This window comes from Zootoca vivipara, chromosome 8 (genome assembly GCF_963506605.1).
Source record: "Zootoca vivipara chromosome 8, rZooViv1.1, whole genome shotgun sequence".
Taxonomy (NCBI): domain Eukaryota; kingdom Metazoa; phylum Chordata; class Lepidosauria; order Squamata; family Lacertidae; genus Zootoca; species Zootoca vivipara.
Window position 1 is genome coordinate 28,861,653 of NC_083283.1, and position 27,560 is coordinate 28,889,212.

The following is a 27,560-nucleotide window of genomic DNA, read 5'->3' on the forward strand; positions in this document are numbered from 1 at the left end:
TTTATTTCCTTATTTAAACTGCAGCTGTTCCAGGGATTGGGCCCACTCTGCCTGCCTCCAAATTTCTGCAACCACCTTTGTGGGTGGGCGGGCTGCAAATGGGGTGGTAGCTCGGCTGCTTCAGAGAGCCTCAGCAGGGGCAGCAAGCAGTTTGGATTTTTCTGTCTACAACTTTGCAGGTCAATAGTTTTGAAGTCATGATGAGCTCGGGGTGAAACATAAGGTCTAGTTTTCGGAGCACAGGAGACTTGGCATGGACCCTTGGGCTTTCTTTTCTGTGTTGAAATACGGTCACAATTTTACCGACGATTGAAGAGTGGCAGACAAAAATGATAGACTGTGCGGAACTAGCGAGAATGACTAGCAGGATCCGGAACCAGGGGGAAACAGGGTGCCAAAAAGACTGGAGTAAATTTGTGGACTATAGGGAAAAGAACTGTAGAAGTTTAAAGACACTTGCAGGACTGAAATAAATCCTACGAATTGATTTTAAATGGATGGAATAAAGGAACTGCGAGATAAGAGCTGAATAGAAAACCAAATGAGGGGAGGGAGGGAAATCAAGCTCGGCAGAGCATTGAGAAGGAGAAATTTGGGAAGAATTGTTAAAAAGATAGTTGTGTGTGTTATTTGTTTTTGAATGTTTGTTTGTTTTGTTTATTGTTTTAAATGTGTTTATTTGGAAAATTCAATAAAATGCTTTATAAAAAAGAAATATGGTCACAATAGGTTTCTTTTTATTTGGCAAAAAAGCCGTAGACAACTTCATCAGAAAACTCTCTTTAAGCAATGTATGTAATAAAACACAGGTTACGATCTGTGCAACTTTATATATATTCTGTCTGGGTAGGGTGGCTGAAATCTCTCCCAGAACATCTCACTCTTTAGAGACCCTGCATTTCCCAGGGTCTTTCCTCAGAATGGGGAACTGTCAGTTTGGAGACCCAGGACTTGAGACACTTCTGTATTGGGGGGCGGGGGCAAAAGCAAATGAGGGTGAGGTCAGTACACAGAGGCAGGGTTTGGAGAAAAAGCAGTGGCAGCAAATCTTGCACCATCCCCAGTGGGTCTGTCAGGCAATGCAACAGTGGAAGGATATTTGAGGGGCAAAGGTTGGCGTTTTCAGTTGAGCTATAAGGAGGTGGTGGTAAAATGGGCGACATTTGATGTGCTCTCTCAGGACTATTGGAATCTGATGAGGACATTTTGTACTTCCAGTGCAGAAGAGGATGCCTGGCAGTCATGAGACTGGATTTTCAGTGTAGACAAGAAAGCAGCTGCCCTGAAGGAGAAGCAGAGGGATATGGAGGGGAAGTCCTAAAAAGAAAGCTCTAGGGGTGCAACAAGGACCAGAAGCTCTGCCAAACAGCACCTAGAGAAGCAAGAGGAAAGGGAGGAGAATGGGGAAGAAATCAAACAATTCTCCAAAAGCATGAGAAGGGACTGATGGACACTGTCAAAGGTGGAACAAAGTTCATCCGTGACAAATGGGCACAGGAAAGAGCTCTGAGCTTAGCTGCCAGAAATCTTCAAGAGGGGAGAGCAAATCCAATGGAATGACAAGAATATGTACCAGGTTGCAGAGGTCAAAGGGATAATTTAGGAATTTGAGGTAACAAGAGGAAATTCCTTGTCTGAAACAGATTGTTGGATGATAAAATAACTAAAGAGGCTAAATAAGAAAAGGGCACCATTTCTTCATATTTAAATGACTATTAATGATCATCTTTATTTTTCCTGGAGACCCAATTACATATTCAAAAAGAAATAAAAAGCAGCTCTCTGATTGTGTGTTCCTTGAAAAAGGTAAAAATGAAAGGATGGTAACCTACCAGCCTGTTTGCTTTTGAAAAGTATATGTCTGTGTGCATATGTGTTCACATACCCATATTCAATGTAATTGGCTATGCATACGCGCCTCATTTACCTTGGTATCAAGCAAGGGGGTGATGAAAAAGATGGGATTTATAACATCTTTGTAGCTACAGTTCACACATGTTCACTGAACATTGTAAATTGGATTAGAAATAACAGCAACACCCTAATAAACAGAAAAGGTGTTAAAACTGAGCTTTGACAGCTTGAGCGCATCTGCATCTCTGATTATCTCATGCACTCTTTTTGCAATAATCTTTTGGACTGACTGATCCTGTTTTAGCACATCTCTTGTTCTTATCTGTGGCTTTATGGTGGAGTCCTTCCTTTGTATGGATTTTCCTGACACATATTAAAAAAAACATTATCCTTTTTCAGTACAGTTTTTTCATATTTTGACAGGGCAGAAACAGTGGTGAGAGCAAGCTTCTCTCAAGATCAGATAATAAGAATGACACTAGCTTTGAAAGATGCAAGTGTGGAATTCTTATGACTTCGCAGCTTCCACTGGAGTCAAGTATTTTTGTTAAGTTAGTCCAAAATAATAAGAAGCAAAACAGCCAGCAAAATTCCGTTCCTTAAGATAAATTCACATTCTCAAGATGACCTTTTGACAAGCTCTAAAGTTCTAAACACTACTTCTGGCCGGGGGGGACAGGACATTTCCTTTCCCTTGTAGAGTATCAGGAGTGAGTTAAAATCAGATACCCAAGACTCACACAGCCACCATTGTTCAGCCCGGACACTGAGATCCACCTTGGCACCCCCAAACTTCGGCCCTCCAGATGTGTTGGACTACAGTTCCCATCTTCCCCGACCACTGGTCCTGTTAGCTAGGGATCATGGGATTTGTAGGCCAAAACATCTGGAGGGCCGCAGTTTGGGGATGTCTGTTCTAGATCTCTCTGTAAGCTTGTGTATTTATTTATTTACTTGCATGTGAAAAGTGCAAGCTAAATAGTGTTCAATGTATTAAATGCCTTCTCGTGATATTTAGGATTTTTATCATGGCTCTAAAACTTTGCTGTGGCAATTAATATGCAAGCAATCTCTCTCTATATTTTTATGTGTTTGAGGAGGGGGTGCCAGCCTTCTCCATTCCCTGGATCCAGGAAGTGTTAACAGCTAATCAAGCTTTCTAATTCCAAAAAATAGCCTTGGTGAGGTGATGGGGGATTAAAGAACTCAGTACCAGACGGAGCCCCTCTTCCTCAACTGATAATGCCAGATAGTGGGGAATTGATGCGACTTAGAAGTACAATCGTACCTCAGAAGTCGAACAGAATCCATTCCGGAAGTCCGTTTGACTTCTGAAACGCAGCTTCTGACTGGATTCAGGAAGCTCCTGCAGCCAATCAGAAGCTGTCAGACGTTCGGCTTCCAAAAGAACCTTCGGAAATCGGAACACTCACTTCCAGTTTTCGATCGTTCAGGAGCCGGAACATTTGGCTCCCAAGGCATTCAGGAGCCAAGGTACGACTGTAAAACATTTGAGAGCAATTTCTGTTTGAATCCAAGGCTGTAGATATGAGAGAAAATGTAGATATGAGAGAAACAATACCCTTTTTAGGTGCTAATGCTGTGAGGCCCTCCATTGTAGGCTCAGGATGTATGTATGTGTAAATAAGCCATATATCATGAAGTTACCACAGTCTCTGCTATGCCTCATTCCAAAAGGAATCCTGGGTAAGTGCCTGGAACCTCTGGAATCTTGCACTGCTTGTTGATTAGGGTGGCATGCAACAATATGCATTTGTGAGCAGACTGGATAGCTTTAAAAGTTGTCAATACATTCCTGTAGGGTAGTTACTGGTAGTGAAATGAAGTTTTAGAGAAGTAAACATGGGTGTAAAAAAAACTGCAGGTCCAGAATCTTCAAATTAACCATCTTATCATAATCCATCCACTTATACGGTATGACAAATGCAGGGGGTGGGGATAAAGCATCAGATATGGACAATAATCCACTAAAATGTAGATAATATTGGTTTTATAAGACAATACCAAACACCCCTTCCTGTGTAGAAGTGCAGGACTAGGACTCTTTCAGTCTCACTGTAAGTCAACTAGGTTAAGCGTTACTAACCTCTGGCATTTTCACACATTTTCACGCGTGCACAAGTTGCATTAGAGACACAAATATGTGCTTGTTAATATCACATGCAGAACTCTGTGCAAAAGGCCACAATTAAATAGTACTAAAATATCTGTGAAATGTTAATCAGAGGTGCAAAAAGTGGCTTGTGTTACATTGCAATGTGAGTCTACAAAAATGTGATTGCTTTGGAGCACTCCCAGGGAACAGTGGTTTAATGCTGCCACCTTGTGCCCAGGAGTTGAACAAGCACATAACTGCTCCAATGTCACAACAGAATTGTTCTTTAAGCTCACAGTTCTAGTTTTAAAATTTAACAAGCTTCTGAACTATTAAAAACTTTTGTTACCTATGAGAGTAGAAAATTCTGTATGCTTGAGCTCAGAATAATTACTTAGGAGTGAAGCTCACTCTAAATCAAACACGGGACCGCCTCTCCTGGTATGTCCCGCAGAGGACCCTAAGGTCCATGAATAATAATAGCTTAAGGGTCCCGGGCCTTAAAGTAGCCAGATTATCCTCCACCAGGGCCAGGGCTTTTTCAGTGATGGCTCTGACCTGGTGGAATGCTCTGTCCCACAAGACTAGGGCCCTGCAGGACTTGATCCCCTTCCGCAGGGCCTGTAAGACAGAGCTATTCTGCCTGGCCTTCATTTTGAATTCCCTTTTCCCTTTCCTTTTTCTATGAAGAAACCCTCTTGGGACCCCCCACATTTAAACTCTTCCCTGGTCTCCTTGCTGGCCCTAGCAGGACCAAATTTGGCCAGTTAGACCTAGCGATTACTTGACGTTTACTAAACTGGGTTCCCCCCCCCCAAAAAAAAGACCCTGAATTTTATTGACATGGATGCTATACTTATGTTATATTTTATGCTGTTTTTAAGCTGTTTTTAAAGTTGCTTTTAATTAATGTTTCATATTTGCTGTTTGCCGCCCTGAGCCCGGTTTTCAAATTGGAAAGTATAAATTAAAAAATTATTATTATTATTATTATCCCTGTTTCTTCATGAATTTCAGATCAGTTAATTTCAAATAGGTAGAGCATGGTGCAAATTAATATTTATTCCACGAGGCTTGTTTTTTTCAATAGCAAAAACGGAGAATTTTCAGTTCCCTTGGTTATTCAGAACTTCTGAGCCATCTTTGTCCGTCCCCCCCTCCCCCAGTATGCATGCATTCGGAATGGACATCTGCAAGGGGAGAGCCTGCTTCCACAGGAGCAGAACTGCTCATTGAGGTGTAGGTCGTAAGGTTACTCTCTGCCATATGAAGAATGTAAGAGCCTGCAAAAGGCCTTTCCAGTTCAGCAACATGTTCTTAGAGTAGCCAACCAAACTTGTGATTCACAGCACCTGAAATTCAGAGACATGCTGTTTCCGACAGTGAAGGTACAATTTAGCCATTGTGGCTGGTAGCCACTGATAGCTTTTATCCTCCTTGAATTTGTCTCTTTTGAAGTCATCCATGTTATTGCTCAATGCACAGGTGTTGGGGCTCAGGTAACCACAAGACCTTGGGATGGAGACAGCAACACATTCCTTCTGCTACTTTAAGTGCATTAGAGAATCCCTTCACACATGTGGCAAATGAAGGCAAATCCAGGCAATATATAGTGATTTCGGACAAACTAATCACTTGTGTAGTATTGTAAACTTGAGTAGTAGTCTCAGTTACTTTTGTCATATTCCTAAAAGCTTTGAGTGAGATCATATTGTGCCGGCACTCTTGAACTTTAACTGACCTGAAACAGGTATTGTATTTTTAAAAAACAGAACAGAACATTTGTTTCACTACCGGTTGTATGAAAATGCTGCCAAGCTTTTCAGGATCACCACAGATGCCCCTGGCTAACATGCAGCTATTTCAAATGGGTATATCTCATTTTTCCATGGTGTGGTTCAGCACCCAGCCTGAACATCTGCTTTTAAAGCTCCTTTGCTGGATAAATACAGTACAATTTGACTTTTTAAAATGAGTATTTCTGTGTTTGACTATCAAACTGGGACATCTGAACTTTTAAAAATTGGCTGTTGCATAGACAATTAATGCAAATTAGTAGACAAATAGGTGTGTCAATTCATCTTCATTGGTGTTATACTTACAACTTTTCCCTTTCTTGTTTTTATCCAGTTGTTAAAATGTATTTATTTCCAGTTCTAGGGTTGTAGCCAACTAAGTCCTCCCCAGATTAAATGCACTGAAATTAATGGGTCTAAGTTGGTCATACCCATTAATTTCAATGGGCCTCCTATAAGTAGAACTACTGTTGGATTCAAGCCCCATAATCCTATTGGTTTCCCTCTTCCCTATTGGGGGGGGGGATCCAGACTGTGGTTGCAGTCCTCTCATAGCTGCCAAGTTTTCCCTTTTCTCGCGAGGAAGCCTATTCAGCATAAGGGAAAATCCCTTAAAAAAAGGGATAACTTGGCAGCTATGAGTCCTCTACAACATGCCTAGAAAGCCACTTCCGCGCCTGCGATGGAGGTGGGGTTGTGGGCTTCCCGACTGTACCATCGCGTAGGGGCTGCGAGTTCAGCCCCTACGCGATGGAGGGTTCCCGCCTGCGTCACCCCCGGGCTGTCCAATAAGGACGGACGGGGCGGGGCCACACAGTTTAAAGCGCCCCACAGGCGGGAACTCTGCCTCTTTTTACCCTGTTCGCCGGAGCGAACAATTCACCCGCCCACCCACCCCTTAAAAAGAGGTTAGGGAACGCTGCTATGGACGAGAGTTGGTTGCCTGGTTAGTCAGGGGCCTGGTAGGACTTTTCCCATACTGGGCTAGCCATGATGGGTTTTTCGCCTACCTCGTAGCAAGTCGTCACAACTTATGTTAGGCGGTTAGGCGTTGGAAATTTGCATAACAATTAGATGGAGGAGGGGCAGGTTACGTCATCAACTGCCCAAAATTTGGAGAAGTAATTCCGTTAAAGGATTCCGGGGGTGAGGCTTGGTCCTGAGCCTGGAGTTGCCATGTACATCACTGGGCTCCTTACTGGTGGTTAACTTCTCACGGACTCCAACACACGGGTTGGAGTCGGATATATTCTGTTAGGTTCCAACGCCTAAGCCAATTCCGCTCAACATGCATAATCAATAAAGTTGTGGCCTTAACCACCCAATTAAATCTTAATCACTGTGTCATGAGTCTTTATTACACGGGAAGGAGGGACATTGCCACACAAATAAGTCCCACTGAAATTACTGGGGCTTACTTTTTAGTAGATATGCATAGGATTGCACTGTCCAGTTAGCTGCACTAGGGTCCCACTGAAATCCACATGAAAAACTTGGTGTGGTGGCTTAGTTCCCACTGGAGCTTAAGTGCAACAAATTTAGTCTGGATTCATTGCTATGAAATACCATCATTTCCCTCTCTAAACTTGTTCGCATGCAGACATTCTCCCTTGCTAGAGAGCTGGGGTAGTATAGTGGGCTAAAAGACATAGCTACTAATCAGGAAGTGACTAGTTTTGCTTATTGACTCTGCCATGAACTCATCAGGTGCCATGTTGTGATACAGCATCATTCCAGGCACATTGGTGAGGAGAAATTGTGGTCAAGAAAGCTGCCAGTCCAATCCCACACCTGTGTAACCTCAAACAAACTCTCCCATTTTTCCATTAGCTTCATAATGGTGCCTCTGATTACCTCAGGACGGTTAACGTAGCTGAAATGTTAGTAGTTCTGAAAATATAAAAAAGCAGAATTAAAATTGTAACTCCGGTCACACCACATATGTAAAACACATGATTTCCCCCCTAGGAAATGTAATTTGATAATGATTCTGGGAACTGTAGCTCTGTGAGGGATAAACAACGGTTTACATGATTCTTTGGGGAAAGTAATGTGCTATAAACGTGCTTTAAATATACAGTTTGAACACAGCCCAGCCTTTAAACCGAACTTTGTCTCTCCCCCATTTTGCTCCACAGAAAGAATAACTCTTACCAGCGCAAATGCCAAAATCTTGTGAGGACTAGCTGCCCTCCATCCAAAAGCACCCCCCACTTCTGTATCATGGGGCCTGGTGATAGCTTCTTAAGTACAGGGCTGCTTCACATCATCATATGGGGAAGCCTGGCAGCCATGACAATGCTCCTGGTCTTCAGTTTTCTGCTCTTCCTATGCTCTAGCTGTGATAGGTAAGGTCTTGCTCTGGATACAATGTCAGGGTACAGTAAAGGCATGAACAGGAACTGTGTTGTTGGACCCCTTAGACAGTGACAGTGTGTGTGTGTGTGTGTGTGTGTGTGTGTGTGTGTGTGTGTGTGTGTGTGTAAAATCAATAGTGTGTGACTGCCACAAAATCAGCACCAGCGGAACATAGCTAACTTCCCGTGGTAAGTGCAAGATTGTCAGGGGTGGCTGTCTAATTTTGTGTTACGCCACAAACCCCATGGCAGCTATTTTGTGTTCTGCCATCCTCCTTCTGCCCCCAATAGCAGCTGTTTTGTGACTGGATGTTTCAGCACACACTCAGAATTCAAAACGTGCCTCCCCCCCCAAAAAGGATGGAAACCCCAGCTTGAGGTGGCATCAGGCAGCAACCACACCAAATAAAGATTGCGATTATAATTTCATAAAACGTGCTTGTGTGTAATATTGGGTGCTGAGGGTCTAAAATGAGTGTCTTAAAATCAAGGAATGATTATGTTTTCATGAACAAGTCCAAGAGACAAAGTTCTGTTTTGCTGTACGTTTGAATTTGAACCAGAATTAATATCAATCAATTTTGCCTGTTAATGAGACCAGCATATAGTGCATCATGCATATTAATTATGGCCGCCCACTTTGCATTGCTGATTATTCAAACAACAGAGGCTATGTTCGACTAGAAATATCCATTAAAATAAATAGCTTTGCCCTTACCCTTGTTGTTTACATAAAATAGCAAGAGTGGGGAGAGACTCTGAAGCTGCTGTTGAATTGGAACTGACTAAAATAACCCCGAAGATTGCTTACCAAAGTTTGTGATTGATAACACTCCTGCCCTCATTTGCATGCTCAATCCCTGCAGTCTCTAAGACACTTCCAAGAGGATGAAAACTAAAGACATTTTTTGTAAGAATCGGTCTGCTGGGTATTTCTAACAAGCTATGCAAATTCTAATGCCAGACATTATCTGGCAATCATACTTTAATAATTTAGCATGTTGTTAGGCTGGATTTGGTGTCAGGATATTTGTGGAGCAGGTACTTGCTGAGAAGTGCAATTAAACTAAATCCCTTCCTTCCTAGAAAAGTTACACTGATGCTATTGATATAATAATGGGTGACATTAAAAGCAGATGCTTTGTCAGTAAAGCTTCAGGGAGCAAATTAGTTACTGTGTACATGAATCATATTGTGTATTGCATGGGCAGCATCGTGGATTTTAAATGGCATAATTAGTCTGCTTTCAGCGAAATAAATTTTTAGAAGTGCAGCTACAGTTGATGTGGGATTTGCTGCTGAGTTCAGAAGGGTGGTGAAATGTAAATATCTTGCGTCTGAAACTCTCATGGAAGGGAAGTTTTGTGCCCTGTATGTTTGCAGCAACTTCCTTTGGTATTTATATACATGTCCAGTTGATTTCAGGAAGATGTTAGTTGGATTGGGGCCAGCAAGTAGTCATTACCAACGTTATTGTTTGATGTTTAAACTTACAAATGGATGTTGAGAACTGTTATTTTATTTTAACTATGTACCTAAATCTTTGTTTACATTAAAGGGAGAAGAGACCCAAACACCAGAATGGGGACCATGAGAATCTGATGAATGTGGTAAAAATGAATCAGTCACTTACTATTGAAAGTGCTTTTTCTGTAGTTCATAACATATACAGTAAGAGGAAGACTAACATAGGGTACTGTTAGCTAAAATAACAGTGAACCTTAAGACTAATAATCCATTCATTTGCTGATCATTGTTTGAACAAACAATAGTTTAGTGTTACTGCATATACAGGGGTGGCTTGCCCATTGACTCGGCAGAGCCGCGCGGAAACCACACTACACCCGCCCACCAGCTGTGGGAAGAAACAGGGCGGGGCGGGGGCACCGGAGCGATCTGCGCGCCAGGGCGCCCGACCAGCTTAAGACGGCCCTGTGCATATATAAACCTTATTCACCGTATTGGCCTGAATATAAGCCACACTTTTTTTCTAAATTCGGGCCATGAAAAGTTGAAGTGTGGCAAAGCGACACAGCTTCCTCCCCCGCAGGAAGCAGCCCGGGAGCACAGGGCAACGGCATGCAGCCTGCCCTCTGCTCCCAAGCCTCCCCTGGTGCCAGCTTGGGGAGGTAGTGCTGGGAATGCCATAGTGCCAGGAGGCGGGCTGCACCTGCAAATAAGCCTGATTTTTAAAGGTGCATCTTATTTGCGGGTGTGGCTTATATTCGGGCCAATACGGTACTTACCAAAGAAGATTTATAAACCTCTTGATCAAAGAAATCTCCAAGCAGTGTATAAATAAAATTGTAAATAAAACACTGCTAAAATCCACAAACCAATTAAAAACAAATATACCTAAAACCACAACCATTACAAAGAAATGTAGGTAACTAAATTAGATGTCTGGGTAGCCTTTCTGAAAGCAAGGTGTTTAAAAAAATATAGAAGGCATAGGCAAATCCTGAAAATTAGAACTTATTCCATAACAGTCTTCTTCTTTGGCGATCATTTGAAGGCGAGTAAGATTGTCTTCCATAAACAGTGTTTTAACAGTGATCCATAACAGTAATTGCTCAACAATAATTCTTCCCATAGCTGGTTCAAATGATATGCTAATCCATTCATTTTGCTTTGCAGCCTTCAGATAAGGAGGCATTTAGCCACTCTGTCACAAGTCTGGCTACAGATCCACTTGCCAGCAGTGAACAAAATGGAGGACTCAGTAATGGTGATGGTAAGAACTGATTTATCATTTATTTGATTTCACAGCACTCACAACAGCAAACGGGCACCATGCTTAGTGTGAGATGATGTGGAGGTAACATAAAAGTTCTATCTGTGTTGTTCAGTCTGTTATTTAGGTTATCACTTGGTGCTTCCATTACCAAGCAAGGAACATGAATATGTGAATTAGCCAAGAGAGATTAACAGATAGTTGAAATAAATAAGCGAATCAACTATGCTTAAAAAGATAGGGATTTTGTTGGTTATTGTGTTGTGATTGGGTATGGGAAAACAATATTCAGGGAGACATCTATTTGTTTGCATAACCTGAATACATTTCATTGGCAATTGTAGCATAGCTGCCAAGTTTTCCCTTTTCTCGCGAGGAAGCCTATTCAGTATAAGGGAATTTCCCTTTAAAAAAGAGAGAACTTGGCAGCTATGAATTGTAGTAATTTATCATAAGCTTTTAAAATTAGTACCTCTAGGTCATATGTTTTAAGATAAGAAATGCACCAGCTTACACAAGTGCTCTTACATTTCAGTCTCTGAAAGATACTACTAAATTATAATTGCAGTGCTATCCTGAGGTAAAATTAACACATTTATATTCTTGGTAAACTAGATAGCTATAAAAATCCTTAATGATTCAGTTCAATCATTGTGAAGGTAATTGAAAAGTGAGTGAGTCTTCCTGCTTGGCTAAACATTTGAAATGAGTCTAACTTTTTTTTATAAAAATAATGCTGTAAGCTTTTATAAACTAGAAACTCAAAATAAATACATTCGTATTCTGTGTGTCTTTCACAACCTGGTATATTGGAGCGACCTCCCTCTAACTGTTAGATTTTAAAGATACATAATAGTTTGAAAGAAAGGAGGAACAGGTATCAGACAGTGAGACAGTGGCATGCACAAGGCCTGCCAAGAGTTTGCTTTTTCAGAAAGATCTGCACACTGGTAACTCTTTTTAGTTACTTGGTGTCTTCTCAGGTTCCACAACCATTGCTGGAAACTCAACACTTCTATGCCATTGAAGATATCTCGTAGAAGGAGATTCTCCCTCTGCACCAGTAATTAATCATGTGAATGAGCACCACAAATTGAAAGGGACAGTGGAGCTGAGCAACCGAGCGCACCACTGAACTCACACAGCACACAACCCCTTATGTCTACAAGTTGAAATGGATGTCTATGTAGGCTTCCATGAGATCTGTACAATCAAGAGTTTCAGATTTTGTGGAAGCCTACATGTGTGGGTATCCCCAGCTTAGATAACTATTCTCGGTGCATATTCTCAGGATATTGGGGTAGGAAGCTTCATTGCTACTTTCAGCTTGTGACGCAACAAGTGATGTGATTGTGTGACTATTTCTTCACAGTGATTTGTATTCATTTCAAGGGCTCGTTCCTCAGCTCTCAAATACACGTCCTTCCCGCCAAGGCAGTTCACAAAACAATACAAGGCAACTAAATAATAATAATACATTAACAACAAAGTTCAGTCCAAACAGCAAATAAAAACAGAAGTAACAGCAGAAATTAAAACATTAAATATATGCCTAAGAGAATAAAATCACCTTGAGAAAACAAAGTCACCACTGATTTGAGGTTACTTTTGCACTATACATTTAAAGTAGTATCATACCACTTTAAACAATCATGGCTTCTCTCAAATAATCCTGGGAACTGTAGTTGGTTAAGCAAGTTGAGACCCCTATTCCCCTCATAGAGCTACAATTCCCAAATGTACAAGTGGTACACTTGTTAATTGCAGTAGCATGGCCAACTAGGTGATGGTAGTTGCATAGAAGTCACAATAACTTTGAATTCTATAATATCTGAATACAAAAGGTTCCCTTATTTAAGTAATAAACCATTGTCTTCTGACAATTTTATGCACATTTCTTGCCAAGTGATGCTGTATCTAAATTGCAAAGTCTAAAGACAATTAAGATGTCTAGGAATGGGTGTTCTCCAGCCTTGCCTCCTCTCTTTCCTGAGGGTTCTTTTTGACGAGAAAATCACCACCTTTAGTTAATCAAGACATTATCTAATACATGCTTCAAAGAGATCAAACTTTCTGTGCATAATCCCCATTAAAGGGGCTTACTTTGTTGTAGGTAGGAGTAAGAGAGGATCCTATATAGTTGTTGATTTCATCTTTGCTTGACTTACTAGACTGAAGGATATCACAGGTTAAGCACCAGTGGAGGCAGGCCCATTAGGGCAAATAGGGCACTACCCCACCAACTTTAGTCTGCTCTCAGCCAGTCCCCATCTGCCTCCCTTCTAATGTATAGCCAGATCTTAGCTTTGTACTTCTGGAACTCAGCAGGGAGCAAGATGGAGTGCAGCTGGTGCAGAATTTGGCAGCCAGGTTGCTCACTGGGGCAAGACAGTTTGAGTATATTATACCAATCCTGGCCTGACTTGCACTGGCTGCCAGTTAGTTTCTGAGCCCAATTCAAAGTGCTGGTTTTATCCTATAAAGCCTTAAATGGCTCAGGACCACAGTACCTCAAGGACCACCTCTCCCCATATGAACCAACCCAGACCTTACTATCATCATTTGAGGCCCTTCTTCATGTGCCTCCTCTGCGAGAGGTTTAGAGCAGGCATCCCCAAACTGCGGCCCTCCAGATGTTTTGGCCTACAACTCCCATGATCCCTAGCTAAGAGGACCAGTGGTCAGGGATGATGGGAATTGTAGTCCAAAGTTTGGGGATGCCTGGTTTAGAGGGTGGCAACACGACAAGGGGCCTTTTCTGCAGGGGCTCCCCATTTGTGGAATGCTCTCCCCAGGGAGGTTCGTCTGGTGCCTTCATTATACACCTTTAGGCACCAGACAAAAACATTCCTTTTTAACCAGGCCTTGGGCTGATTAATATTCTACAGCCTTTTAAATGTGTTTGTGGGAGGTATTGTTTTGTTGTTTCTGTTGTAACTATGTATTTGTGCTTTTATCTTGTATTTTTATCTTGTGAACTGCCCTGAGATCTTTACATGAAAGGCAGTATATAAATCTAATAAACAACAACTAGAATCAGTTGATTCCAGGTCCTGTTAGTCTCCTTCCCTTCCACCCTACCAGCCCCAGTGAGCACCAGACACTGCTTCTTAGCACACATAATCCAGTGTACCGTATCTGAGGACCTTGATGGATAAATCTTTCCCTAGAACAGGATATTCTTTTTTTCAGGTGTGCCCCTTCTGGTTTCTACAATGGATGTTATATTCTGCACTTACATTAAAAGCTCATGTTGCTCATATTATGTATATTTCTCCCCCCCCACACACACTTAGTTCTCTCAGAAGATAGCACAACTGCTTGCATCCAGCCTTATGAAGAAGTGCAAACCTCTGCTACTGACCTGCTGGATCAACAGGACAGTCAGGGAAGATCCTTAAAATGTCATCAAAGCAGGGAGCTACCCAGAATTCCTCCTAACAATGCCATGGAAACTATTCTGTCTACAAGAAATACAGAAAATGATCAGGGTCTAGGTATGGAGGGCCCCTACGAAGTGTTGAAAGACAGCTCCTCCCAAGAAAATATAGTTGAGGACTGTTTGTATGAGACTGTGAAGGAGATAAAGGAGCTGGCAGCAACAGCTGCCACAGAGAAGAGCTGCGACAGCAAGCCCAAAGCTGCAGCAATGGTTAACGGGAACCTCGATCATGTTACCGATCGTAAAGTTGAATCAGCTGAGTATGCCTCCGTGGACAGGAATAAAAAAAGCCGCCAGAGTGTTAATTCGGAGAGTCCTCTCAGCAACACTCCAGACCTGGAAGATGAAGCTCCGCCTCCAGTGCCAGCAAAACTCCTTGATGAGAATGAGAATGAGCAGGAGAAAGGAGCCAAGGAGGAGGAAGAGGTGGTAGAAGGGCCTAGTGAACCTGACAAGGTATACCTTACGTTGCTTAATCATTTGCAGAAGAGCATGCCACTGCATTGAGACCTGCTCCTGATCATAGCTGCCAAGTTTTCCCTTTTCTCGCGAGGAAGCCTATTCAGCATAAGGGAAAATCCCTTTAAAAAAGGGATAACTTGGCAGCTATGCTCCTGATGTCTATGTGTTTGTCATAGGACATGCTGTCCTATATTAATAAATAATGGAAATAAGGGTGAAATATGTTCATTAGTCATAGGAGTCATAGGAGTTTTTAAGGTGTTTCCTGCTGACCTTCTAATCAGAATTGCCAGCAAACAGGACCATTCAATAAACGTCTGGCATTTACTGTAACTTTGCTTCAATATTGTGTTTGTGTGCATGCATGGATGTTCATGCATGTACTGTACACAAGAGTGAAATAGTGCTGTAATGTAGGTGACTGTATGCATTTTGTGGTTATTTTGCTGGTATGAAAACAACCATTCCTAAATGTTTTTGCTAAAATGTCAATGGTTATTTTTCATCAGCATCTGCTACATCCGATGCATTATCTGCCGACCTATTGTTAATGAATCTGTCTCATGTTATAAAACGTTCCAAATCATCTTGTCTGAAAGCAAAATCAACACAAAAAGTAGAATAAAAGCACAACAACAATCCTGGCCTCCAAATCTCTGATCCAAGAAAGCCCTGACTTCATTCTGATTTTGAGAAAAACCAAAGGTTTTTCTCCACTTCCACCCAGAAAAGCCCAGCTGCATTTTATGACCCCATTTCAAATTAAATAGATTGTTTATTTTTCCATCTTACAAATCTTCTCTCAGGTCTATCAGCCTGTGTTCCTTTCAGATGTTGTTCAAAAAACCACTTCCTTGAAACTGACTTCAAAGAGGCTTCCTGTAACCTCTGAATGGCAGTTACACAGCACTTTTGAAGCTGCACATTCTGGGTGCCTGTCAGCTGATTGGCAGTGAAGGTGTGCATTCAAATGAGATTACTTTCTTTGAACTTTGACAGCTATCAACAATCTGCTGTCAGGTGATTCCCAGATGAGTGCTCACACACCCCAGTCAAAGTTCATCCACAGGGTTGGGGGAATTAATTTGGGCTCTGACCTACCAGCTCTTCCCCATCCCTGGAATATATATCCCATGAGGGATATAAGATGTGGTAGGTAATAACTCTCTTTATGTAAAAATGCCCTTGGTTGTTGTTTTTCCAAATTTGCCAGTTTTGAGTATCGTATGTTGCCTGACATACAGTACTGAAATTTAAATTATGTTGTCCCATCCTCAAAGTTTTAACTGAACATTTATAATAGCTTTTAAGTGACAACATATTTTAAGGCCTTTTTTGAACAGCTGGTTTTATTTTTATGCTGCACAAGGTAAAAATCCTAAAGAAAACTGTGGTAAATTATGGTGAGATAAATTAGCTGTTGCAGTAAACAACTAATTATTTCTTCAGAGTTTTTTATGTGTTGCCTTGTAGGCCCCAGTAACTGAACCGAACCTACCAATCTTTCTAAAACTTAAAATAATAATAATAATAATTATCCAGTTATGGAATGCAGGTGTGATGCATTGAAAAATCCAAAGGAAAATCTTCTGATCAGCCAATCAGCTTCAGTTTAATTGTGTACATACATGGACTTCTGCTGACATAGTCATTTTTCAGTCAAAGTTTTTTAAAAATCCAGTAGAACTGGAGTCTATAATGTTGCTGCTCATTCACCCCTCCTTATGCCACTCAAGCTCATAACAAACGTTTTGCTGCATCTAAAAGCTCTACTTACCTTAAGGCTGTTTATCTCTGAAACTGCAGTGTGGGTTTTAGCTAATGTTGAAATGCATGAGTATGAAAATGACCATTTACTATGTACTAATTCCTAGAGGCAGGGTGCCTATCACAGCTATCTGCTAATAAAGCTTATTTTTCTGTCTCTTTCAGAGGCTTAGCTCACTGTCCTACAAATCTCGAGAAGAAGACCCATCCCTTACAGATGACGAGGTGAGTTTCTTTTTGCATGAAATCTAATAATTCTGCATAACTGCTGCACCATTAAGAAGGTCTGAGAATGGTGGACAAATCTGTGCAGTAAAAGATGCCCCCCCCCCGCCTCCAGTGCAAAGGATTATTTTTGTTGGGCGCATATGGAAATCTGAAAGCTGTAGCCTTTCCTGTGTTTTATAGTGAAGCAAGGCATTCTCTATAAGAGGGGCTCGCCTCTGGCAGCCCTGATACAGAATCATAGAATTGTAAAGTTGGAAAGGACCCCAAGGGACATCTAATCCAGCCCCCCCCCCGGTAATGCAGGAATCACAACTACAGCACCCCTGACAGATGGCCATCCAGCCTCTGTTTACAAACCTCCAACGAAAGAGAGTCTACCCACTTTACCAGGAAACTGGTTTAATCTCTTGACTTCAAACCATGGTATCAAAACTTGGAGGATGGTGCTCATCCTCAATCCAGCAAACCGTGGTTTATTGTGCCATAAATGTTTATGACTGATTCAGCCTATATGCCGCAGCATATTTCTCAGTGAATAATGAAGCCATAGTATGAACAATAGATTTGCTATTTTCATGTATTTAATTCTTCCCCTTTCCCACCCTCCTCTAGATTTCAGCAATGTACTCTTCTGTGAATAAACCAGGGCAGGCCACCAGAGCACTGGAGTCTACATACACCTGCATTCCTGAAATTGTACCTCAGAAGTCACCATCTATTTGCAGTGGTCTTTATGCCAGTGTGAAAGACTTGGAAAATACCCCAAACCTTACCACCATGCCTCAGTCAACAGACAGACTAAATGGGGAATTAGAGCCAGACTATGAAGCGATTCAGACTATAAACCGTGAGGAAGATAGAAATGTTTTGGTACTGAACAACAGCCAATCAATCCTCCTACAAGAGAATGACTACGAGAGTATTGGGGATTTGCAACAGACCAAGGACATCACTAGGCTTTAACTATGTAAGACGCAAGACTCTGGGAACTGATGACTGGCTGTATTTCAGAAGACCCAAGGTGGATTCACAGTCAACATTTTATCACTTACAAGCTTGATTGACAGCTTAGCATACAAAATTATCTCCATTGAAAACAAAAAAGTATTTCATGTCAAGTGAAATGAAAGCTCTGCCTGAAATGTTTGATATGCTATTGTCTGCTTTACACATGGAAATCACCTTCTAGATGTAACCTCACTATGGGGGGGAAAAGCAAGGGATATTGCTCCTTCTGAAGAACAGAGAAAGGCGAGGTGGAAGAAAAGAGTTTTTTAAAAAACAAAAACTAAACTAAAAACACAACCCTTAGAATGTTTTGCCAAGATATGTGATAGCACTTGACTGCTCTTGTAGGTACTGGTCACCACCATAAAGTATAGATATAATCAAAGCTGATGGTATTGGAAAGGCTTCCATAGAGAGAGCTAGCATTTGGTAAAAAGAGTTTAATGTTTACCACTTGCCATATGTGTGTGTGTCCATGCCTGTGTTATATGCACACACAAACACACACAAGGTTTTAATTTTCTTTAAAAGAGTATTTTGTCATCTATTTTTTTTTGGGGGGGGGGAGAGGACAAGTTGTAAATTCTCTTAGGATATTTTCACACGTGCACCATTTGTGGTGCTTGGCATGCATCGTATTGTTTCACTGTGTATACGTGCCAGCTTCCAAACAGCTAATTTGCAGTAACATGCTTAATGCAACCATGGAGACTTTTGTCACTGCAAGTCAACAAGGAAGCCTGACCTTAATCTTATGCTTCAGCTTTTGTCTTGCTCTGCAGAGGTGGGAAAATGCTAGGGGAGGGCAAGGAGGTGGTATTTGGGAAATCTGCACATCACGTTTTGAGGAACTACAGTTAAATATTGTTGGAAGGTGGTTTGCACTTTTGTTTGCTGTGTTGTGGACTACAGCAGACAGCATGTGGCTCTTTAGTTGGTGATGGACTGGAAAATCCCATCATCCCTAATCATTTTCCATGCTAGCTGGGCAGGGGGGAGTGTCCCTGGACTATAGTATAGTATGGTGCTGTCATTCACAAGTGATCTATTCCCACAGTGATTGAATAAAACTTGTAGAATCCATTTCTCATCCCCTGTAAAAGTAAACTATGGTTTATTTGCATTTAGAACCTACATTTTCTTAATGAAGATACAACTATAATGCTTTAAAGTTAAGGATTTAATACACATACACATCCTACCGGTACCTTTCACTCACAATCACTTTGCTTTTGAAACGTACTGTATTGCATTACTTCCCCAAATAGGTGGAAACATTTGCATCAAGTGTGCATCCCACATAGAAAGGTACTAGATGCAATCTTAAGAAACATCATTTTTTAACAAATGAAAGGGGGTAAGCAAAACATTAGACATGGAGTTAATTAGTGAGCAGGTTCAGTGGTGACTTCAGAGTACTCAGTATACTGTACAGTACTAAAGTTTGAAGCAAACTGTAAACATTAAGTTGTTTAATTAAGATGAATGTTAATGCACACAAGGAAAAATAATAATCCTTACAGATTCAAGATTACTCTCACTAATTTACAGTTTCCATTATTCTCAGAATCACTCTGGACAACATTAACACTCGCTAAACCAATTTAAAGCAGAAGCCAACTTCTTTATATTCAGGCAAGCCTGGAAAGTTTTGAAGTAGTAACCAGAGCACATGGCACCAAGTATTTTCTTTTGCACAGGCTGTTGAGAGTCATTTGTTTTTCACATGTGTTGATGCTGCTGGATGCTTTTCCCCACAAGATCTATGTTGGAAAAATACAATGTGTGACGTATCGGTGAGAAAACGTGCTTTGTATAAACAAATAGAGGTCAACTTCCCAAATGTTGCATGTCTCGCTTGCTGATCCTCTTTCTACCATCCCCTCTCTATTACCTTACCACTACGCTTAACTTTTGTATACATACAGCATCCTCCCTAATGCTTTGTTCACTTGATTCACTCAGTTAGCAAAAGGAGTAGCTGCAAATGTATTGTTGCATTTAGAATAGTATTTGTGGTGCTATGTTGTAAAACATGAAGGAGTGTCGCACATCTCCAAACTATCAGGAGCGTGTGGTGGACTTGCTTTAGACAGCTGCAAGTGGGTGAAATAGCCCTAAGTAATTAGTGTTTCCAGGCACTTGGAAAGATTTTTTTTTAAGAAAAATGCATATCCATTATTTGGATTGTTTTAGACATCTGGTTCAAATTTCCAGAAGATGCCTTGTAGCTGACTTGCAGCCTTATCCTTAGTACCCATTCAAGTTTTTGTGTAAGCACTAATGATGAAGCTACGAACATGAGTTTGACCAAACTGCGGGAAGCAGTGGAAGACAGGCGTGCTTGGCGTGCTATGGTCCATGGGGTCATGAAGAGTCGGACACGACGAAACGACTAAACAACAACAATGATAACATCAATTGCCATGTGATAGCTTAGCTGCATTAACCTGCTATCACAAGTTGTTGCCATATGAAATGGGTACCCACTCAAGTAGAGGCCATTTCAAATGCTTTATGCAGCAGCAGTAATTGTCCCCATGGAGTAAAGAGTTTTCATACTGGTATACAGTATCAGCTACTGTGGCATACCATTAAGTGGACTTTCTCTGCTTTGGTGGTGATCTGTGTCCAAGCCAACACTACATGTCATTGCTATTGTTTAAATTACCTCTTATGTGGAGGCTGTTTCATCTGGCAATCATAATATTTATACAGTACCAGTCTTTAAACAAAACTTGGAAGTACAAGCACACAAGCTCTTAGGATGGTATTCAGCGAAGTTTTACTCAGAGGAGACCCAATGAAATTAAGCAACATGACTTATGCACACTTACTTTTTGCCCTACTCTTTCCAGGCACACTTTAAAGCTCTGCATTTCATATAATAATAGACCTGTAGAGTTGGAAGGGACCCTGAGGATCATCTAGTCCAACCCCCTGCAATGCAGGAATATGCAGCTGTCCCATGTAGGGTTCAAACCTGCAACCCTGCCGTTATCAGCACTGTGCTCTAACCAACTGCGCTATCCAGGCTGAGCATTCGTTCCAGAGCTTTCCCTGTTGAAACCTGCTCTTTTAAGCTGTAGTGCCACAAGCAGCAATTTGGGTTTTCTGTGGATTGCTATTTGCTCTGATTCAGCATTAGAGAGCAGGTTTGCCTAGGGAAAGCCCTGGGGTGGGGGGAAACAGAGCACTCATGTGAAGCTTTAAAGCATGGACTGTGCCTGGAAATTGCAGGGGAAAGGGCAGAGGAAGGTAAGTGTGGGTAAGCCCTAAATTAGGTCCCCTAATTTCTATGGGTTCACCCTGAGTAAAACTTATTTGAATACCAATGCCTGGTATTAGCAGCATCACTCAACCAATTACTGTGGCATTCCAGATAGATATGCCTGTTTATCTATATAGAATATAGGAATCTTTGTTTGTGAATGATTGGAAAATATTTTCCTGGGAGCCCTAGTAAGGTATGTGCAAAAAAGCTGACAGTGGAGAAGATCCGTCCCGTGGGGATTGTCATACTGTTGGTATGCTGTGGGAATTGTAATACCAGGTTCCAGGATTCAAACTTCTCTTTTGTTAAGGCTAGCTCTTCTCCGGTGGCAAGTAGGTGTGTTTCAGCCATCGTGTTGCTCAGGACATAAAACACTGTGCCTTTAGAAATCCACCTTCTACGAAGTCTTCTGGTTTCCTGGACAGTTTCTCTTCATCAAAAGTATACGCGGTGCTTTCTTTTTAATTTTTCTAAGGTGCTTAATGAAATATTCTGAAAAACTACTTCATTGCTGGAAGCTAATGTTTCTAGAAGGAACAGTTTGTTTCCTCTAGAAATTTCTACTTTGCTTAAGCTTGGAATCCCATCTGCTCAAGACGGACTCAACAGGCTGGAATGACTGACTTGAACCAATCGAGGCAGATGTTTTGTGTTGAAAACAGACTACTGTATCTCTCTCCACCTGATGTTGAGTGGTATATTGCCAATGTGTCATTCTGTGTTTGTATTAATTGTGTGGGGTAATGTTTTGGTATAAGAGAAAGATAAAACAAGCCACCTAATTAACCTTTGAATAGGCACACATAGGCGCGCGCACACACACACACACAAGCTATATCTGTGTGAAAGTTTTTGCAAGGACTTAAATCTACTCAGTTCCATTCGATGCTCTGAATTGAGCCCATTTTAGCTTTGCCAGCTGCATGCAAAAAAGGCAGCTTTAGCAGTATATGTAGTACTTGCTGCATTTTCCGCAACATATCAGGAATTTGATCCTCTACAGCAGGCACGTCCAACAGGTAGATTGTGATCTACCGGTAGATCACTGGGTGTCTGTGGTAGATCACTGCTAAATCACTGGCACCCCTAAAAAAAGCTCACCCAAAATTTTCCTCCCTAGAAAAAACTGAACTATGACCTGAAGCCCTAAACAAAAATGGGCCTCCCTCCCTCCTAAAAGAAGCTCAGCAAGTTTGACCTAAACCCCCCAAAACAGGGCTTCCCTTAAAAAAACTCAACAGCTTTGACCTGAACCCCCCAAAAGGAGGTAGATCACTCCCAGTTTTTAACTCTGTGAGTAGATCAGAGTCTCTTGGGAGGTGGCCACCCCTGCTCTACAGAAACATTTCTGAAAGAGCTCTTTTTAAAGTTAAAGTTGTATCTTCCAGCATGAATGGGCAAGACTTGACACCTGGGAGAGCCACCGCGAGTGCCAGGCTAGGTGAATGAACAGTTTGACTCTCATACCCGCCAACATTTATTTGATGATAATAGAGACATCCTATTCCATAATAATAATTTTATTATTTATACCCCACCCATCTGACTGGGTTGTCCCAACTGCTCTGGGAGACTTGCAACATAGATAAAAACATAATAAAACTATACAGGGTTGCCTTCAGATGTTTTCTAAAGATTGTATAGTTACTTACTCCTTGGCTTGAGGGTTGCGTAACTCCATATTCTCCAACATTTCTCCGTTGAAATTAGGGACATCCTACCATACCCTCTTTATTTATCTGATGAAAATAGGGATGTCCTATGGAAAATTGAGACATTCTAGGATCAAATCAGAAACTGGGACAGCTTCTGTAAACTTGGGACTGTCCCTGGAAAATAGGGACACTTGGAGGGCATAATTAGCATATATATGTATAATTAACATTTATAGTCTCATAAGAAGTACCACATATATCTTAGCAAAAATACAGAAGGGTTAACTTGTTGCTACATACAAAGTTAATGTTAAGTTAATCACTCAAGGAGCTCATCATGTTAGCAGTCATCAAGAAGTCTTCTGTGTGCGCACACATTTCCATTTAATAATATCTTACAGAGAGATAGCATGGAAATAATTGTCTGCTCTTTGCTTTTGAAAGGTGCTATGCCACATAAGGTACACTCATACCTCTTGTTACGAATGCTGCAGGTTGCGTGCGACACGGGATACGTACGTGCCGAACCCAGAAGTACCGGAACGGGTTACTTCCGGGTTTGGCGGTTCATGCATGCACAGACGCAACAAATGACATCATGTTCAGAAGCAGAGCTTCATGTTGCGCACTGCTCATGTTGCGTACTGGGCTCCGGAACAGATCCTGTACAGTTTTTAAAAATTGTGTATGTATTTTAAATTGTGTTATGCATCTACATCCACAGGTGATTCTTTAGAGTTCGTAACCAGTTTTATTAATAATAATTTTCCAGCAATCTCCTGAACTGGTCAATGAACTCAGTCTTGTCTACAGTTCTTTGTGCATGTTGATACACAAGGAGCTGCTGGATGAGCAGTCTACCCTTCATTATGATGGATGGGATAGAAATGCATGTCCAAAGGAATGCATGCACTATCAGCTTCTTCCATTCAAATGAATGGTGGACAATGGTTTACAGTCCAAGAAGTGGTTTTTTACAGCCGAGCTTTTGGGATTGCAAACAATTGCCCACTTGCATCACTGACTGTAATGGGGTCTAAGTGCTAAATCTCAGCTGCTGTGAATAGAAATCATTAATCATTTTTACTGCTGTAGCAATTTCTTATACAATAGGTGAGGCTTTTTTCACAGCCTGTCTGGTTATGGTTTTATAATCTATAGAGTTTTATACACTGAGCAAGCAGGCAGTAAAGTAGTTTCATTTTCAGAAATTATACACCACAAATTGCAGCTTGGAATAATTCTAGGTCTTGTTCTACTTTTAAAATAATTCATCATCATGACTAAGGTACAGTTATACCAGTGGATAAATGCAATGAAGTTCCCTTAAATATTTCTTGTAATTGTATGTACAGTCTGATGTAACTTAGCAATTCTGTTTTCCTAATATTGTTCATTTAGTATTCCTAGCCAATTTAACATTTGGCTGCTGAAAGCACAGTAGGAAATTATGTTTATTGACTGTAAATATGGACAAACTTCTGTATAACTGCATTGGAACATACAAGAAAGTGTGGCTTAAGAAATACAGTTCAGTGAGAGAGAGATATATGACTTTATTTATGTACTGCAGTACCCTTGCCCTGTTGTATCAGTGGATAAATCCCTTCGTTTTCTTACTTTGTAAAAGGTCTTTGTGTGTTCCCATTTCAAAAGGCAGATCATGGCATATGCAGTGCTATTTTTCCAGAAAAAGAGGCGCCGGAACTCACCGTGAATGTCTTGTTCTCTTATAATGGCAATAGCGCCTACCTGAGAGGTGCCAGAACTGAGTTCCAGCTGAAAAAAAGCCCTAGGATTGTGGATTGTTAGAGATCTATGTAAATAGTGTTTAAAGGCATAAAGGTTTTGTACAGAGATGAAACACATATCCAAAACCCCACTATGGAAACTCTATTTAAAACCCACTTAATAGTGTGGAATAAAGTACAATAAAAAATGCTTAAGGGGATGCATGCATCTTTTTCTTGGTGTGCTAGGAGTTTTCACAATTCTTTAGACGCCTTTTTATATAACATGAATAAGAGGATTCATAAATACATTTTCATGAGTATGTTTATTTATAAGTTTAATACAGGCATCCCCGAACTGCAGCCCTCCAGATGTTTTGGCCTACAACTCCCATCATTCCTAGTTAACAGGACCAGTGGTTGGGGGTAGATGGGAATTGTAGTCCAAAACATCTGGAGGGCCGAAGTTTGGGGGTGCCTGGTTTAATATTTCATCTACACTAATAAAAGCAAGAAGTGTTAGGCTCTTAATTTGAAAACAAAAGGTAAGCAGTGAGGTAACAAAGTTTGCTGATGATGCTGAATTGTTCAGGGTAGGTATAGCAAAAAAACGGGAATGTAAGGAGCTCCAAAAAGATCTCTCTGAACTGGGTGAATGGAGAGTAAACTGGAAAATGCAATTCAATGTAGTATTAGAACTCTGGGCCATCCAATGAAACTGAATGTTGGAAAATTCAGGATAGCCAAAAAAAAAGAAAGTACTTCCTCACACAGTGCATAGTTAAACTATGGAATTCACTCCCATAAGCCATAGTGACGGCCCCAAATCCATGGAGAATAAAGACTATCAGTGACTGCTAATCACAATGGATGTTGCCCCTCCATTGTGCCTCTGAACACAAGTTGCTGGGATTCATTACTGCACTCAGGTCCTCCTTGCTTCCTACAGGCATCCTGTGACAATAGGATGCTGGACTAGATTGCCTTTTGGCCTAATTCAGCACGGCTCTTATGTTCCTAAGCTCAGCTGATTGATGCAAGTATATCTGGGCTGAACTGCACTGTAATGCCTTGAGCATATGTATTTTAGGAGGACAATGCATCCCATTGGGCCTTTTCCCCACCCCACCCCCACGCCAGTACCTACAGTATATGGCAGAGAGAAGATAGCGTGATCTTCTTTTGCAGGGAAGAACTTTCAGCTTGCTTCTTATAATAAGGGGAAAGATAGGAGCTACCTGGGGTGGCTGCTCAAGTTTATCATTTCATAGGAGTGGGGAGCCAGTTACCAGGAAGCACATACTGTATTACATGCACTGCAATCCCATGCAATTCTCAACAACTTTGGCAACTTTTGTGTCACTTTTTGAAATAGGGCAACCCTAGCATAGGATTACAGACTTAATGCGGCAAAGCTATTTGCCCCCTCTTAAATGGCACACAAGACACCCAGAGGAAAGTCATTTCAGAACAGAAAGTGACAAAAAGTGAACTAAAATAAAGATGGTGCTTGATCATTAAAGATCAGCCCAGTAATCTGCCTAGCAAAATAAAACTTCACAGGCTGTAAAACCAGCTTGGTCTTCTGCTGGCTAAAATCCAAATGTGTCTGATGGTGGGCATCAGTAATAAATGATGGTGATGATGATATGGCCAGGGTAATAATAATAATAATAATAATAATAATAATAATAATAATAATATATTTATACCCCACCCATCTGGGTGGCTTCCAGCAGAATATTAAAATACAATGATTCATCAAATGTTAAAAGTTTCCCTAAACAGGGCTGCCTTCAGATGTCATGGCACGGATACATTTTAAGAGTGACTTCCCATTTTGTTAATTTTGTGTAGGATTTTAGACAAGACTCCATTTCTTATTACATTGGTGCAAACTAAAGTCAGCGTAGCCCTTTCCCTATAACGTAGATTTAAAATGATTTCCAACACCAATCAACAATAGTTGCTCCCAAAAGCCAATGCACATTATGAAAGTTTCATTGTCTACTTTACCAAATCCTAAAATCAAGTGTTGTCTATCAATTATGTCTATGATACATGCTTGACTTGATTACATAGAATTACAACTGTGCCCATAAACAGCAAGTATATTGTGATTATAGGCACTGTTTCTCAGATGCATTCTTGTACAATCACATTCTTATACAATCATGAATGAAATATTCATCGTTAAAAATGGACACAACATTCCACAGTATTGTGTCTTTATATATACACATACTCCCATCATATCTGACCATTGGCCATGCTTGCTGGGGCTGTAGGAAGTTGGTTATGCATCTCCATGATCTCCTTTATTCCAGCAGTTTCCCTTTCTATATAAAGTCCAACTCCAAAAGAAGAGACAGGGGGCTTACACAGTCACTGCCCATACCTGGTCTTCTCCTGGGTAACTGTTCTAAAGCTGAGAATTACTCCACTCCCATGTAGATCCCTACCAATAGAGCTGTCTGGGAACCGAAGAGGTGTTCCGACTGTGTCTTTCAGCTTTGGGCTCCTGAAACCCAAGGGGGAGGGTGGGGAGAATTGGGGACCAAGAAAGGACTTGGGGTGGGGTCATTGCAGTGCTTAGGCAAAAATCCCCAAGTTGGGGCTCTTCGGGCTGCCCCCAAGCTCATGCATTTTTCACCATGTCTCCAGTGAAAGCAGGGTTCTGCATGGGCCCTGGGCCATCCTCCTCCAAGGAGCTTTCTCCAGAGTCTGAGCCAGCAACAACCCTGCCATCAAGAGCCCTGTATTGTGTCCATTCATATTGTGCCAAAGTGCCTGCCATCTGTTTGGTTCTTCCAAATAAAAGTTTTATTGTACAGGCAGAGCTTTAAACTTTTATTCCCTTTTTTACGAATTCACTTGGCACTTTGTGAAAAAGGGAACAGCAGCAAATTCTTTGAGCTTGCTCGGTGAAAGGAGCTGGGCAAGGGGCCCAGCCTCTTCCTCTGCATTAAGCAGAATGGGGAGTGTTTGTGTTTGAAGGTTCTGGAGATTTTTGAAGAGAACATCTCCCTCTGAATAAAACCTTGACACCTAAGGGTTGCTTCATATGTCACTTTTGATCCTCAGAAATACACTGTACTAAATGGGTATGGATTGTTTGGATCCCGCCCCCCTATTCA

The 27,560-nt window shown here is 41.2% G+C and overlaps 1 protein-coding gene across 6 annotated transcripts in view; it reads left to right on the forward strand.

Moving 5' to 3' along the window:
* The window catches only part of PAG1 (phosphoprotein membrane anchor with glycosphingolipid microdomains 1), a 96,663-nt gene extending 77,049 nt beyond the window's left edge, over positions 1 to 19,614 (forward strand). For all 6 annotated transcript variants that reach the window (XM_060277731.1, XM_035126034.2, XM_060277730.1 and 3 more), the window contains 6 exons: positions 7,905 to 8,114; positions 9,682 to 9,733; positions 10,761 to 10,857; positions 14,154 to 14,755; positions 16,694 to 16,753; positions 17,369 to 19,614. In XM_060277731.1, coding sequence (XP_060133714.1) covers positions 7,990 to 8,114; positions 9,682 to 9,733; positions 10,761 to 10,857; positions 14,154 to 14,755; positions 16,694 to 16,753; positions 17,369 to 17,719 — 1,287 coding nt within the window. In that variant the 5' untranslated portion in view covers positions 7,905 to 7,989 and the 3' untranslated portion in view covers positions 17,720 to 19,614. The remainder of the gene's footprint in view (positions 1 to 7,904; positions 8,115 to 9,681; positions 9,734 to 10,760; positions 10,858 to 14,153; positions 14,756 to 16,693; positions 16,754 to 17,368) is intronic.
* The last annotated feature ends 7,946 nt before the right edge of the window (positions 19,615 to 27,560 follow it).